Raw genomic sequence first — 17,741 nt, 5'->3', positions numbered from 1 at the left:
ATGACTCAGGACTGCCAGAATGGCGGTAATGCAGTCACCGCAACAGCCCTAATCCTTACCAGACTCTTCTATTTCCATTATTTCCATCCTTCACATCTGACAGTTGAAAGCCACGTGGAGGAGGCATACCCAATCTTTTCAACTATCAATGATCAAAGGAGGGCAAGAAAACAGGGAAAGCTTTGCGACGCAGCCTTTTTCGCCTTACCTTGAACACATAGGTGGCTCCTCCTCCTCCTCCTCCGCCCCCTTTGACCTGTGTCTTCTTGTCCAATGGCGTCTGCTCTAAACAGATCTTGTTCAGTGTCCTGTTGGTCTACCAATGAGAATGGAGAGAGAGTGATACCAGAGTTTCTTTATTCAGGGGAAAACAACACATTTGAGACACTATAATCCAGACTTCCTCACAAATCATGCATTGATATCAATGGAAGATACAGTGGGGCAAAAAAGTATTTAGTCAGCCACCAATTGTGCAAGTTCTCCCACTTAAAAAGATGAGAGAGGCCTGTAATTTTCATCATAGGTACACTTCAACTATGACAGACAAAATGAGAAAAATAATCCAGAAAATCACATTGTAGGATTTTTAATGAATTTATTTGCAAATTATGGTGGAAAATAAGTATTTGGTCAATAACAAAAGTTTATCTCAATACTTTGTTATATACCCTTTGTTGGCAATGACAGAGGTCAAACGTTTTCTGTAAGTCTTCACAAGGTTTTCATACACTGCTGCTGGTATTTTGGCCCATTCCTCCATGCAGATCTCCTCTAGAGCAGTGATGTTTTGGGGCTGTTGCTGGGCAACACAGACTTTCAACTCCCTCCAAAGATTTTCTATGGGGTTGAGATCTGGAGACTGGCTAGGCTACTCCAGGACCTTGAAATGCTTCTTACGAAGCCACTCCTTCGTTGCCCGGGCGGTGTGTTTGGGATCATTGTCATGCTGATAGACCTGGCCACGTTTCATCTTCAATGCCCTTGCTGATGGAAGGAGGTTTTCACTCAAAATCTCACGATACATGGTCCCCTTCATTCTTTCCTTTACACGGATCAGTCGTCCTGGTCCCTTTGCAGAAAAACAGCCCCAAAGCATGATGTTTCCACCCCCATGCTTCACAGTAGGTATGGTGTTCTTTGGATACAACTCAGCATTCTTTGTCCTCCAAACACGACGAGTTGAGTTTTTACCAAAAAGTTCTATTTTGGTTTCATCTGACCATATGACATTCTCCCAATCTTCTTCTGGGTCATCCAAATGCTCTCTAGCAAACTTCAGACGGGCCTGGACATGTACTGGTTTAAGCAGGGGGACACGTCTGGCACTGCAGGATTTGAGTCCCTGGCGGCGTAGTGTGTTACTGATGGTAGGCTTTGTTACTTTGGTCCCAGCTCTCTGCAGGTCATTCACTAGGTCCCCCCGTGTGGTTCTGGGATTTTTGCTCACCGTTCTTGTGATCATTTTGACCCCACGGGGTGAGAACTTGCGTGGAGCCCCAGATCGAGCGAGATTATCAGTGGTCTTGTATGTCTTCCATTTCCTAATAATTGCTCCCACAGTTGATTTCTTCAAACCAAGCTGCTTACCTATTGCAGATTCAGTCTTCCCAGCCTGGTGCAGGTCTACAATTTTGTTTCTGGTGTTCTTTGAGAGCTCTTTGGTCTTGGCCATAGTGGAGTTTGGAGTGTGACTGTTTGAGGTTGTGGACAGGTGTCTTTTATACTGATAACAAGTTCAAACAGGTGCCATTAATACAGGTAACGAGGACAGAGGAGCCTCTTAAAGAAGAGGCTCTCACAGACCTGTAACCAGAAATCTTGCTTGTTTGTAGGTGACCAAATACTTATGTTCCACCATAATTTGCAAATAAATTCATAAAATATCCTACAATGTGATTTTCTGGATTTTTTTCCCTCATTTTCTCTGTCATAGTTGAAGTGTACCTATGATGAAAATTACAGGCCTCTCTCATCTTTTTAAGTGGGAGAACTTGCACAATTGGTGGCTGACTAAATACTTTTTTGCCCCACTATCTGCTAAGGTCAAGTTCCAAGCTCATATCTGTAGGTAGGATTGGGCCTTTACTAGCCTATTCCCAGATCTGTTTGTGCTGTCTTGACACATTCTACAGTCATTGTCATGCAAAACAAGACGTGTCCAAGAGCATAGGAGTACAACACCTAATATGTTATTCTACCCAATCTACTCATCACTGCCTTGGGCTATTGTAACAAATGAGAGATTTATCGAGAGCCAAACGACTAGCGGTGCTGATGACAGGTAATAATAACCAAACAGTCAGTCCTCTTCCTTCCAACCACGACACTTTCATCAATCTGGACTTCAGGCTCCTACTGCCAGAACTGGAGACGGAGGGGTCACTACGGAGTTTGATTGACAGCTGCAGGAGGAGAGGGGGGCAATGGATTCCGACCTTGGCCAGTGCCCCATGGGAGGCCGTGGATTGCCAGAGCTCATTTTCACACAGAATTACATCCCCGCCCTCCTGCCCTAACCCACACCCTCCCACCTCTGGCTGTCGCTTTTGTGTGTGTGTGCATGAGCGTGTGTCTAATATGGTGTGTAAAAGCCTAAAAGGATATTAATACTTCTACAGAGGGGAGGCTGTGAGAAACATAGAACACACCAGCACTCAACTAATCAGTTTGAAAAGCCACCTTTGAGAGCATCTACTCGCTTCAGGATTATAGACCTGGTAGAAATTATAGACCTCAAATGACTCCAAATGCATCTGGGCCACCTCTCAGCTTTTCATTGTCTAACTTTTTTTCTCCAAGATATTTTAATCCATTTTCCAAATGATTCCTGACTGAGAACTCCAACGTATGAGACAACTCTGGGATAACGCCAAAAACAACACCATGGGCTGAGAGTAGGGGTGTAAACGTTTAAACAAAAATGGGATTCTTGATGTTAAGAAATCACCCCTCGACGAAAAACAATGTTTATTTGTTTTTTCCCCAGTTATCACAAAATATTATTTTCTATGTTATAGTCGAAGTAGACGATTGCCTATAAAGGCCTGGGGAAAGTTGTGCAATTGAAATAACACCAGTGAGGAAGAGTCAAACTTTAGATATACTTTGATGAATTTGTGAGGCATGCAAGACAAGACATCGCAAGATACAGATTACTTAGACATATGCGCACGGTTCTTTCTGCCCCTTCCTCCCTCTCAAGCGCGCTGTCTCGTCTGCTTGCCTGTTCGTTCTCTTCACTAATGATGCGCATGTGTATTCAGTAATCGGTCTGTTGCGTGTCGAATATCCTAGCCTATTCATTGATGACAAGCCCTGCTTCACTGAAGTTGCGAGACATTGCAAGCCAAACAGCTGTGAGATACAGCTTTTGATTACCGTTTGATAGGCCTAGTGCACGGTTCTGACTATTTGCATGGAGGTTCTGACTGTTTGCCTGGAGGCCGACCTGACTTCCCTCTCCCTCCGTTCCTCGCAAGCGCCCTCACTTTGAAAGATATAAGCGTTTGTGTTCTCCAAAGTACTGCAATAAATCAGTCTCCTTTACAAAAATACAGGATTTTAGGACTTGAGGAGTCGATTCGGAGCAGAATTGAATCTTGACACTCAGAAATGGGAGTCGACACCGGGAGTCGATGTGCAAGGAGTAGAGGAATCAATTATTTTGGAGTAGACTGTCCACCACTATGTCATCATCATCAACATTTGAGAAAATGGTCGAGAAAGGCAAGCGACAGCAGCGAAGTCCTGTATGGCAATACTTTGAGAAGTTAAATCAAGCGACTTGCCATTTCCACTGTTGGATTGAGACTCTCAACTAGGGATGTGGCAAATGGAAAATGTGGGGAAATGCAAACTTTGCGAGATGTAATTGAGGTACAGTAACGGTAGTAATAGGTGCAATGCTTAACCATCTGAAAGGGACGCACTGTGAGCCCTAAACCGTTACTGGAAGCAGTGCGGATGCATTGTGAATTCCCGTGGAATTTTATGAATATGTGTTATAATTTTAACAGAAAACGGATAAGAATACTGTTGAAACGTTAATATTTCTTTCCCATTTCTCACATTCCTAATGAGAGTCAATTCAATCCAACAATGCTTACAGTGGAAATGGCAAGCAGTTTTGAGGATGTTCTTCTTTTGCCATATCCCCGAGGCTTCAACATTCCAGTTTGGATCGAGCTAGGCCATGCTGTAGTCTATAATAGGCTACTTATGCACTTGTGAATAACTGACAGGATTGTGTATAGGTGTAAGTGATGAAGCAACAATTAATTAGAAAGCAAAATGAAGCATTACTGGACTAAGAACACTGGTTTAACCTGGGTTTATCTTCAGTGCATTTGTTTTTTTTCCAGGTTATCAGACCCTTCTTAGATACAGTCATCTTAGATAGGGCTCCCGAGTGGCACAGCGGTCTAAAGCACTGCATCTCAGTGCAAGAGGTGTCACGACAGTCCCTGGTTTGAATCCAGGCTGTATCACATCCGGCCGTGATTGGGAGTCCCATAGGGCGGCGCACAATTGGCCCAGCGTCGTCTGGGCTTGGCCGGTCTAGGCCGTCATTCTAAATAAGAATTGGTTCGTAACTGACTTGCATAGTTAAATAAAAAGGTTAGATCTACACAGTCCACTTAGATCCAAGTGCCTTCCTAGGAGGCAGGGGCTAGGGGTTAATTTGGGATGAGGCATAATTGTTAAAGTATTGAGCCTTGACATGTATTCTGAGCTTTTGGGAATTTGGTACTCACATTGGGGCAAGCGTCTTCTCCTTTTTGGCCCACCAGGAAATGAAGCAACTCGCCCTTCTGAAGCGGGAAGTCCGCTGTGAGTTGGACACCATGTGACTTGGTCATGGCCAATACACTGCGACCGCCAGCCGCCCCACAAGCTGTGATCCTGTTTTGGAAATACACATAAACAAAAAGGCATGACTTTGGTATTACTACTTTGTATGAACCAGCTGTGCATAAGGCATTATAAATGCATTTATCACATTTGCTTTAACTTAAAGGCCTGACATGTAGCTTTGTGGGCGACCCGACCAAATTCTATGTGAGTTAAATATTTGTCATCCTCATTGAAAGCAAAACTGATAAGCAGTAGATCCATTCTATGTGCACTATTTCTATGCTTCCAGTCCTTATGTTTCAGTTTTGTGTCTTTAATATTAAAAAGCCAACTCGGCTCCTCCATTCATTTAATCAGATTCATTCATTCATCACAAGCCCACTGATATTGCAAACTACTTTCACGGCTTTTTCATTGGCAAGATATGCAAATGTAAGGATGACATGCCAGCAACAAACGCTGACACTACACATCCAAGTATATCGGACCAAATTATGAAAGACAAGAATTGTACTTTTGAATTCTGTAAAGTCAGTGTAGAAGAGGTGAAAAAATTATTTTTGTCTATCAACAATGACAAGCCACCGGGGTCTGATAATCTAGATGGAAAATTACTGAGGATAATAGCAGATCATATTGCCACTCCTATTTGCCACATCTTCAATATAAGCCTACTAGAGAGCGTGTCCCTCAGGCCTGCAAGGAAGCTAAAGTCATTCCGCTACCCAAGAATAGTAAAGAGCCCCTTACTGGCTCAAATAGCCGACCAATCAGCCAGTTACCAACCTTTAGTAAACTTCTGGAAAAAATTGTGTTTGACCAGATACAATGCTATTTCACAGTAAACAAATTGATAACAGAATTCCAGCACGCTTATAGGGAAGGACACTCAACAAGCACAGCACTTACACAAATGGTGATTGGAGAGAAACTGATGATACAAATATTGTGGGGGCTGTCTTGTTAGACTTCAGTGCAGCTTTTGACATTGTTGATCATTGTTTGCTGCTGGAAAAACGTATGTGTTCTGGCTTTACACCCCCCCCCTGATATAATGTGGATAAAGAGTTACTTGTCTAACAGAACACAGAGGGTGTTCTCTAATGGAAGCCTATCAAATATAGTCCAGTTAGAATCAGTAATTCCCCAGGGTAGCTGTTTAGGCCCCTTGCTTTTTTTCAATTTTCACTAATGACATGCCACTGACTTTGAGTAAAGCCAGAGTTTCTCTGTCTGCGGATGACTCAACACGATACACGTCAGCTACCACAGCGACTGAAATGACTGCAACACTCGACAAAGAGCTGCAGTTAGTTTCAGAGTGGGTGGCAAGGAATAAGTTAGCTCTAAATATTTCTAAAACTAAAAGCTTTGTAATTGGAACAAAACACTCACTAAAACCTAAACCTCAACTAAATCTTGAAATAAATAATGTGGAAATTGAGCAAATTGAGATGACTAAACTGTTTGGAGTAACACTAGATTGTAAACTGTCATGATCAAAACATATTGATGCAGTTGTAGCTTAAATGTAGTAGCTAAAATGGGGAGAAGTCTGTTAATAATAAAGCGATGCTCTGCCTTCTTAACATCACTATCAACAAGGTAGGTCCTACAGGCCCTAGTTTTGTCGCACCTTGACAAAGTAATGTGGTCAAGTGCCACAAAAAAGGACTTAGGAAAATTGCTATTGGCTCAGAACAAGGCAGCATGGCTGGATGTACACAGAGAGCTAATATTAATAATATGCATGTCAATCTCTCCTGGCTGAAAGTGGAGGAGAGATTGACTTCATCACAACTTTTATTTATGAGAGTATTGACATGTTGAATGCACCGAGCTGTCTGTCTAAACTACTGGCACACAGCTCGGGCACCCATGCATACCCCACAAGGCATGCCAGAAGAGGTATTTTCACAGTCCCCAAGGACAGAACAGTCTATGGGAAGCACACAGTACTACATAGAGCCATGACTACATGGAACTCTATTCCACATCAAGTAACTAACGCAAGCAGTAAAATTAGATTTAAAAACATTAAAAAAAACACCTTGGAAGCAACGCAAACATTGGCAAAGACACATGCATACACACACACACACACGATAACATATGCACTACACATTCACATGGATTTAGTATTGTAGATATGTGCTAGTGGCGGAGTAGGGGCCTGAGGGCACACAGTGTGTTGTGAAATCTGTGAATATATTGTAATGTTTTAAAATTGTGTAAACTGCCTTAATTTTGCTAGACCGCAGGAAGAGTAGCTGTTGCTTTGGCAGCAGCTAACGGGGATCCATAATAAATACAAATACCAATACTTTCAATTTTGTTCATCAGTTTAAAACAGTTGAAAATACAATATTTTGGTTATTGAAAATATATTTAATAGCGGTTTAGATTGTACAATCATTCTCTACACTTAACATGGCTTGTTTTGTCACAAACTGCAATTATACATTTTAGCAACCAGGTAATGGTGGATAGATTCCTACTGATTGCACCTGAGGCTTGTTATAATAACAACATTTCAAATGTACAATGACTGTAAATACATTCATAAGGTGTTACACACAGGTGGTATAGTGCATTATAAGGCTTCTGAAACAGAGCACAATATCAAAACAACCATTGGCTGTCTTCACACAACACTCTTAGAAAGTAGTAGAACCATATAGGGTTTTTCAATTTGTCCCCATAGGGCACGTGTCAAGCTCATTCCACAGAGGGCTGAGTGTCTTTTCGCTCCTCTGTTATACTTGATTGATGAAATAAGGTAACTAATTAGTAAAGATCTCCCATCACCTGGTTGTCTACGTCTTAATTGAAAGGAAAAAAACAAAACCCTCAGACACTAGGCCCTCCATGGAATGAGTTTGGCACACCTGCCATAGGGGCACATTTTTTGGTGCTAAGTAAAACCCTTTGCAGAGGGTTCTACCTAGAACCCTCTATGTAGGGTTCTTCATAGAAACCACAGTATATGGTTCTACCAAGAACAATTTTATCCTCTAAAGGGTTTACCTGGAACCCTCAATGATGGGTTCTACTGAGAACCCTTTCATCTTTGGAGGGTTTTTCCTATGAACGGTTCCACCAGCCTATTAGTCATTAAAATTACATTATTTAGGACAACGCATTTTTTTTTTACCTTCATTTAACTTGGCAAGTCAGTTAAGAACAAATTCTTACAGTCGTGGCCAAAAGTTTTGAGAACGACACAAATATACATTTTCACAAAGTCTGCTGCCTCAGTTTGTATGATGGCAATTTGCATATACTCCAGAATGTTATGAAGAGTGATCAGATGAATTGCAGTTAATTGCAAAGTCCCCTTTTGCCATGCAAATGAACTGAATCACCCAAAAACATTTCCACTGCATTTCAGCCCTGCCACAAAAGGACCAGCTGACATCATGTCAGTGATTCTCTCGTTAGTTCTTAGGGATCAAATCCCGTTAACGGGATCGATTTGACAACATCCGGTGAAATGGCAGAGCACCAAATTCAAATTAAATTACTATAAATATTAAACTTTCATGAAATCACACATGCAATACACGACATTAAAGCTACACTTGTTGTTAATCCAGCCAACATGTCAGATTTCAAAAAGGCTTTACGGTGAAAGCAAACCATGCGATTATCTGAGGATAGCACCCCACCAAACAAAAACATGACATTCATATTTCAACCTGTCGGGCGCGACACAAAACTCAGAAATAACGATATAACTTATGCCTTACCTTTAAAGATCTTCTTTTGTTGGCACTCCAAAATGTCCCATCAACATCACAAACGGTCCTTTTGTTTGATAATTTCCGTCGTTATATATCCAAAATGTCCATTTATTTGGCGTGTTTGATCCAGAAAAACACTGGTTCCAACTCGAGCAACATATCTAGTAAGTTACCTGTAAACTTGTTCCAAACATTTCAAACAACTTTCCTAATACAACTTTTGGTATTTTTTTACGTAAATAATTGATCAAATTTAAGATGGGATAAACTGTGCTCAATACCGGACGAAAACAAAGTGGAGCGTGCTTTCAGGTCGTGCGCCTCTAACAAACAGTACACTTCACTCGACCCTCGTTCTGAACTGCCCTACTTCTTCATTTCTCAAAAGAAAAACATCAACCAATTTCTGAAGACTGTTGACATCTAGTGGAAGCGATAGGAACTGCAAGCAAGTGCCTTGGAAATCCAGATCCCCATAGAAATCTTATTGAATAGAGAGTGACCTCAAATACATTTTTTCCTGGATGGTTTGTCCTCAGGGTTTCGCCTGCCAAATAAGTTCTGTTATACTCAGACATCATTCAAACAGTTTTAGAAACTTCAGAGTGTTTTCTATCCAAAAATATAATCTACTAATATATATGCATATCCTAGCTTCTGGGCCTGAGTAGCAGGCAGTTTATTTTGGGCACACTTTTCATCCGAACGTGAAAATACCGCCAAGCCTTAAGAAGCACAGTGTTGATGAGGACAAGCCCGGAGATCACTCTGTCATCCTGATTGAGTTTGAAAAACAGACTGGAAGCTTCAAAAGGAGGGTGGTGCTTGGAATCATTGTTCATCCTCTGTCAAACATGGTTACCTGCAAGGAAACACGTGCCGTCATCATTGCTTTGCACAAAAAGGGCTTGACAGGCAAGGATATTGCTGCCAGAAAATTTGCACCTAAATCAATCATTTATCAGATCATCAAGAACTTCAAGGAGAGTGTTTCAATTGTTGTGAAGAAGGCTTCAGGGCGCCCAAGAAAGTCCAGCAAGCGCCAGGATCGTCTTCTAAAGTTGATTCAGCTGTGGGATCGGGGCACCACCAGTTCAGAGCTTGCTCAGGAATGGCAGCAGGCAGGTGTGAGTGCATCTTTATGCACAGTGAGGCAAAGACTTTTGGAGGATGGCCTGGTGTCAAGAAAGGCAGCAAAGAAGCCACTTCTCTCCAGGAAAAACATCAGGGGCAGACTGATATTCTGCAAACGGTACAGGGATTGGACTGCTGAGGACTGGGGTAAAGTAATTTTCTCTGATGAATCCCCTTTCCGATTGTTTGGGGCATCCGGAAAAAAGCTTGACCGGAGAAGACAAGGTGAGCGCTACCATCAGTCCTGTGTCTTGCCAACAGTAAAGCATCCTGAGACCATTCATGTGTGGGGTTGCTTCTCAGCCAAGGGAATGGGCTCACTCACAATTTTGCCTAAGAACACAGTCATGAATAAAGAATGGTACTAACACATCCTCCGAGAGCAACTTCTTCCAAAAATCCAGGAACAGTTTGGTGACAAACCATGCCTTTTCCAGCATGATGGAGCACCTTGCTATAAGGCAAAAGTGATAACTAAGTGGCTCGGGGAACAAAACATCGATATTTTGGGTCCATGGCCAGGAAACTCCCAAGTCCTTAATCCCATTGAGAACTTGTGGTCAATCCTCAAGAGGCGGGTGGACAAACAAAACCCCACAAATTCTGACAAACTGCAAGCATTGATTATGCAAGAATGGGCTGCCATCAGTCAGGATGTGGCCCAGAAGTTAATTGATAGCATGCCATGGCGGATTGCAGAGGTATTGAAAAAGAAGGGTCAACACTGCAAATATTGACTCTTTGCATCAACTTCATGTAATTGTCAATAAAAGACTTTGACACTTATGAAATGCTTGTAATTATACTTCAGTATTTCATAGTAACATCTGACAAAAAAATCTAAAAACACTGAAGCAGCAAACTTTGTGGAAATTAATATTTGTGTCATTCTCAAAACTGTTGGCCACAACTGTATTTTCAACGATGGCCTTGTTCAGGGGCAGAACGGCAGATGTTTACGTTGTCAGCTCAGGGATTCGATCTTGCAACCTTTCGTTTACTAGTCCAACGCTCTAACCGCTAGGCTACCTGTCATCCCATCACATACAGTATAAGTCAAAAGTTCAGACACACCTAATCATTTAAGTGTTTTTCTTTATTTTGACTATTTTCTACATTGTAGAATAATAGTGAAGACATCAAAACTATGAAATAACATATATGGAATCATGTGGTAACCAAAAAAGTGTTAAACAAATTCTTCAAAGTAGCCACCCTTTGCCTTGATGACAGCTTTGCACACTCTTGGCATTCTCAAAAACAGCTTCACCTGGAATGCTTTTCCAACAGTCTTGAAGGAGTTCCCACATGCTGAGCACTTGTTGGGTGCTTTTCCATCACTCTGCTGTCCAACTCATCCCAAACCATCTCAATTGGGATGAGGTCGGGTGATTGTAGAGCCCAGGTCATCTGATGCAGCACTCCATCAGTCTCCTTCTTGGTCAAAGAGCACTTACACAGCCTGGAAGTGTGTTGGGTCATTGTCCTGTAGAAAAACAAATGCTAGTCCCACTAAGCGCAAACCAGATGAGATGGCATATCGAGGCGTAATTCTGTGCTAGCCATGCTGGTTAAGTGTGCATTGAATTAAAAATAAATCACAGACAGTGTCACCAGCAAAGCACCTCAACACCATCACATCTCCTCCTCCATCCTTCACGGTGGGAACCACACATGCGGAGATCATCTGCTCCCCTACTCTGCATCTCACAAAGAAATGGCGGTTTGAACCAAAAATCGCCAATTTGGACACATCAGACCAAAGGACAGATTTCCATTCGGTCTAATGTCCATTGCTTGTGTTTCTTGGCCCAAGCAAGTCTCTTCTTCTTATTGGTGTCCTTTTAGAAGTGGTTTCTTTGTAACAATTCGACCACGAAGCCCTGATTCTCGCAGTCTCCTCTAAACAGTTGCTGTTAAGATGTGTCTGTTACTTGAACTCTGTGAAGCATTTATTTGGGCTGCAATTTCTGAGGCTGGTAACTCAAATGAACTTATCCTCTGCAGCAGAGGTAACTCTGATTCTTCCTTTCCTGTGTCGGTCCTCATGAGAGCGAGTTTAATAATAGCGTTTGATGGTTTTTGTGACTGCACTTGAAGAAACTTTCAAAGTTCTTGAAATTTTTCGGATTGACTGACCTTCATGTCTTCAAGTAATGATGGACTGTCGATTCTCTTTGCTAATTTGAGCTCTTTTTGCCATAATATGGACTTTGTCTTTTACAAAATAGGGCTATCTTCTGTATACCACCCCTTCCTTGTCACAACTCAACTGATTAGAAGGCCAGCATCCCGAATTCGCCTATTCACTGTTGACGTTGAGACTGATGTTTTGCGGGAACTATTTAATGAAGCTGCCAGTTGAGGACTTGGGAGGCATCTGTTTCTCAAACTAGACACTCTAATGTACTTGTCCTCTTGCTCAGTTGTTCACCGGGGCCTCCCACTCCTCTTTCAATTCTGGTTAGAGCCAGTTTGCGCTGTTCTGTTACGTGAGTACTACACAGCATTGAACGAGATCTTCAGTTTCTTGGTAATTTCTCGCATGGAATAGCCTTTATTTCTCAGAACAAGAATAGACTGACGAGTTTCAGAAGAAAGTTATTTGTTTCTGGCCATTTTGAGCCTGTAATCGATACCACAAATGCTGATGCTCCAGATACTCAACTAGTCTAAAGATGGACAGTTGTATTGCTTCTTTAATCAGGACAACAGTTTTCAGCTGTGCTAACATAATTGCAAAAGGGTTTTAAATGATCAATTAGCCTTTTAAAATGATAAATAATTGGATTAGCTAACACAACGTTGCATTGGAACACAGGAGTGATGGTTGCTGATAATGGGACTCTGTACGCCTATGTACACTGCTCAAAAAAATAAAGGGAACACTTAAACAACACAATGTAACTCCAAGTCAATCACACTTCTGTGAAATCAAACTGTCCACTTAGGAAGCAACACTGATTGACAATAAATTTCACATGGTGTTGTGCAAATGGAATACACAAAAGGTGGAAATTATAGGCAATTAGCAAGACACCCCCAAAAAAGGAGTGATTCCACAGACCACTTCTCAGTTCCTATGCTTCCTGGCTGATGTTTTGGTCACTTTTGAATGCTGGCGGTGCTCTCACTCTAGTGGTAGCATGAGACTACAACCTGCACATTTGTGGCCTGCTGGAGGTCATTTTGCAGGGCGCTGGCAGTGCACCTCCTTGCACAAAGGCGGAGGTAGCGGTCCTGCTGCTGGGTTGTTGCCCTCCTACGGCCTCCTCCACGTCTCCTGATGTACTGGCCTGTCTCCTGGTAGCGCCTCCATGCTCTGGACACTACGCTGACAGACACAGCAAACCTTTTTGCCACAGCTCGCATTGATGTGCCATCCTGGATGAACTGCACTACCTGAGCCACTTGTGTGGGTTGTAGACTCCGTCTCATGCTACCACTAGAGTGAGAGCACCGCCAGCATTCAAAAGTGACCAAAACATCAGCCAGGAAGCATAGGAACTGAGAAGTGGTCTGTGGTCACCACCTGCAGAATCACTCCTTTTTTAGGGGTGTCTTGCTAATTGCCTATAATTTCCACCTTTTGTCTATTCCATTTGCACAACACCATGTGAAATTTATTGTCAATCAGTGTTGCTTCCTAAGTGGACAGTTTGATTTCACAGAAGTGTGATTGACTTGGAGTTACATTGTGTTGTATAAGTGTTCCCTTTATTTTTTTGAGCAGTGTACATAGGCGTACAACACTAACAATGGTCATGACTACAACATTAACAATGTCTACACTGTATTTCTGATCAAATTCATGTTATTTTAATGGACAATTTTTTTAATTTTCTTTAAAAAACAAGGACATTTCTATCTGTCCCCAAACTTTTAAACCATACTGTATACTTACACAATGTATTATTATTAAGGATGACATTGTAAAGGCTAATAAGGCTGGTGGAACCATTCATAGAGGGTTCTAGGAAGAACCTTTAGATTATTAAGAATGACATTGTAAAGGCTAATAAGGCTGGTGGAACCATTCATAGAGGGTTCTAGGAAGAACCTTTAGATTATACAATCATTCTAGGTAGAACCACATACAGGGGTTTCTATGAAGAACCCTACATAGAGGGTTCTAGGTATAACCCTCTGCAAAGACACTCAGCATGTTACACCTATCATGACAGGAATGCAATTTAGACCATGGATATTCAGCCTATGTGTTACACCTACCATGAAAGGAAGCCAGTTACAACTATTGAGATTCAGCCTATGTTGTCTTACTCGATAATTATAAAAGGAAGGCAATTGAGCCTATTTAGATGCAGCCGTTGTCTTACCTGTAGATGCCAGTCTCCGGTACCCTCCAGATTTGGATGCCTTTGAATGGGCTTCTGGTTGTCACATTAACATTGACATTGCTGTTCCGATAGGAGCTGGTACACTGGGTTGGGGTGGGCCCCTCTGAACCAACTGCCCCACAAGTGTGAAAGGCCCATTTCGTTGCTGTAAAACACATTGTTACACATTAATCAACATTTGCGTGTGGACACGCACACACAGATGAACACATTATGCGCACACACACTGTTGAAACGCATCACATTTATGTTTTATTTCACTTCAACGAGCCCCTCCAATGCTCTATACTTTCACATCATCAAACCGCAACACACTGAAAAGGCAGAATAATTATGCGTCCTGCTTGTCTGAGTCCTGATCTTTCTTGGCATTAATGAAATAAGCATCTTCATCAAGTTTCACTGCAGTAAGAAATTCCATTCCAGCTATTGTCACTGTCCAAAGAAAATCTCCAAACTGTCCTCACTCCAGTCTTTACCACAGTAATCAGTTACTTTCAATAGGTTTAAACAAGGGTTCTCGTTTTCCATCAGTTTTCATTTTCAGTCAGTTCACCCAATGTTTGTGGCTTCAATTTTTTGTACATTTTTATTTTGACATGATTTTTACTCTCGTCTGAGTGTGCCAGAGCACAGAATAATTGATGAATTCATGAACGCGCAACACCCGTGGAATATGGCCGGTGTCATTAAACATCTGCAAAAAAACGTACAGTGGCTTTCAAAAGTATTTACCACCCTTGGCATTTTCCTATTTTGTTGTCTTACAACCTGGAATTAAAATATACTTTTTTTGGGTGGGGGGGTAGTATCATTTGATTTACACAAAATGCCTACCACTTTGAAGATGCAAAATATTTTTTTATTGTGAAACAAGCAAGAAATAATACAAAAAAACAGAAAACTTGAGCATGCATAACTATTCACCCCCCCCAAAGTCAATACTTTGTAGAACCACGCTTTGCAGGAATTACAGCCGCAAGTCTCTTGGGGTATGTCTCTATTAGTTTGGCACATCTAGCCACTGGGATTTTTGCCCACTTTAAGCAATGGCTTTTTTCTGGCCACTCTTCCGTAAATCCCAGCTCTGTGGAGTGTATGGCTTGAAGTGATCGTATGGACAGATACTCCAATCTGGAGCTTTGCAGCTCCTTCAGGGTTATCTTTGGTCTTGTTGTTGCCTCTCGGATTAATGCCCTCCTTCCCTGGTCCGTGTGTTTTGGTGGACGGCCCTCTCTTGGCAGGTTTTTTGTGGTGCCATATTCTTTCCATTTTGTTTAATAATGGATTTATTGGTGCTCAATGGGAAGTTCAAAGTTTCGGATATTTTTATATAACCCAACCCTGATCTGTACTTCCCCAAAACCCTGATCTGTACTTCCCCAGGTCCCTGACCTGTTTGGAGAGCTTCTTGGTCTTAATGGTGCCATTTGCTTGGTGGTGCCCCTTGCTTAGTGGTGTTGCAGACTCTGGGGCCTTTCAGAACAGGTGTATATAAACTGAGATCATGTGACAGATCATGTGACACTTAGATTGCACACAGGTGGACTATATTTAACTAATTATGTGACATCTGAAGTTAATTGGTTGCACCAGATCTTATTTAGGTGCTTCATAGCAAAGGGGGTGAATACATATGCACACACCACTTTTCAATTTGTTTTTTAAAATAATTTTCTGAAACAATTTTTTTTTTTTTTTCACTTCACCAATTTGGACTATTTTGTATATGCCCATTACATGAAATCCAAATAAAAATATATTTAAATTACAGGTTGTAATGCAACAAAATAGGAAAAATGCCAAGGGGATGAATACTTTTGCAAGGCAGTGTAATTTGATTGTTGCCATCAGCACTGTTACAGTCACAAACACTTTTGATAACATGAAAACAGCCTAACCAACTCTGCTAGGGCGAGTAAAACGGTCAGAGTGCGGTGTTCTCTCATTTGTGTCTGGAAGTAGCTAGCAAGCTAGCCAAAGTTAGCCAGTTAGCTTAGGTGCCTGACTGCCATTTTGAGGTCAGACAGCTCAGATCAACCCTACTCCTCAGCCAGAACTTCCAGTAAGCGCTCTGAATGCTCCCTCGGAATTTACAAATCCCCAGAGTGCATACAGCGAGCCAGATTGAATTTTACTAACCCAGAGTGATGAAACTTTCAGTACATTCCAATTTGTGACTTACCACCTGGATTCGGTCATATGTAGCAACATTTTTATATTTTTTATTTTTTTTACATTGGATAAAAGTAGAGACTCAGAGCTACAAAATGGAATAGCATATATAGCATTTTTGAGGAACAATTGAAAAGTAGTTCTACTTTTGATACACTTGTAAAAGTTGATACACTTGTAAACTCACTTTTGAGAAAAGGGCCTTTGAATGTTTTGGTACCTACTAGAGAGCTCTCCTTTGTCTACACCCATTCAGCATTGTTCACATCTTCTTAAGCCAGCCCCACTCATCTTTTTAAGGATTCACTTGTGTGGTCATGTGCTAAACAGCGAGATGTGTAGTAAAGATTAAGACTAAAAGTGGTAGTAGCCTACATTATGGAAAAATCCAGGTAAACAAAAAGTGTCCAGATAGACGACGCTTACCCAGACACACTTGTCTAAATTGATGGGTCGTGTGAAATAAATGATTTAGTGAATAAATGATCACATCCAATGGTGGAAAAGTACACAATTTTCATACTTGAGTATAAGTATAAATCATTTCAAATTCCTTCTATTAAACCAGACGGCACAATTGTAGTTTTATTTATTTATTGACCGATAGCCAGGGGCACAATGTACTTAAGTATCAAAAGTAAAAATATAAACCATTTCAAATTCCTTATATTAAGCAAACCAGAAGGCACAATTTTATTATTTTTTATTGACGGAGAGCCAGGGGCACACTCCAAACCTCAGACATAATTTACAAACGAAGCATTTGTGTTTGGTAAGTCTACCAGATCAGAGGCAGTAGGGATGACCAGGGATGTTCTATTGATAGGTGTGTGAATTGGACAATTTTCCTGTCAAAACGTAACGAGTACTTTTGGGTGTCAAGGAAAATGTATAGAGTAAAAAGTACATTATTTTCTTTATGAATGAGGTGAAGTAAAAGTTGCCAAAAATATAAATAGTAAAGTAATGTACAGATACCACAAAAAACGACTTAAGTAGAACTTTAAAGTATTTTTACTTAAGTACTTTACACCACTACCCAAATTCCTTCACATCAGTACATTAGCATACTTTATATACTGTTGTATATACAACCCAGTAGTATCACATAGTATTCCATACATAAGTTAAGGCCATGCAACCTGAGTTGAAACCTGAGTGAGGTACACATGTACAGTACATAAACAGATGCATGCGCCATATATTTATGTGGTGGACCCTTGATACGGTCACATGATATTGTTGTGGTATGTCACAAAATCATGTTACGACCAAACATCAATATTAATTTTAAATATCAATATTTTGCTAAGTCTTGCTAAGTGGATGGGTCTCTACAGAAGGTGTAAACTGTACAGCCAAATGGTTACTTGCATAGTAGCAACATCAGAAATAGATTGTGTAAATTTTAAATATAATATACAAGGACAATATCAATAACGATATCAGTGATAGACAAGGTTGCATACAATCA

The 17,741-nt window shown here is 41.1% G+C and overlaps 1 protein-coding gene across 1 annotated transcript in view; it reads right to left on the bottom strand.

Annotated features, from left to right (window-relative positions):
- The window catches only part of LOC129812506 (ALK tyrosine kinase receptor-like), a 779,676-nt gene that overhangs the window by 70,043 nt on the left and 691,892 nt on the right, over positions 1-17,741 (bottom strand). The window contains exons 12-14 of the mRNA XM_055864118.1: positions 14,072-14,237; positions 4,758-4,905; positions 209-316 (exon numbers count right to left, since the gene is read on the bottom strand). Coding sequence (XP_055720093.1) covers positions 209-316; positions 4,758-4,905; positions 14,072-14,237 — 422 coding nt within the window. The remainder of the gene's footprint in view (positions 1-208; positions 317-4,757; positions 4,906-14,071; positions 14,238-17,741) is intronic.

This window comes from Salvelinus fontinalis, chromosome 16, assembly GCF_029448725.1.
Source record: "Salvelinus fontinalis isolate EN_2023a chromosome 16, ASM2944872v1, whole genome shotgun sequence".
Lineage (NCBI taxonomy): Eukaryota > Metazoa > Chordata > Actinopteri > Salmoniformes > Salmonidae > Salvelinus > Salvelinus fontinalis.
Note: the sequence above shows the minus strand (reverse complement) of the source record. Positions and strands in the feature narration are given on the sequence as shown.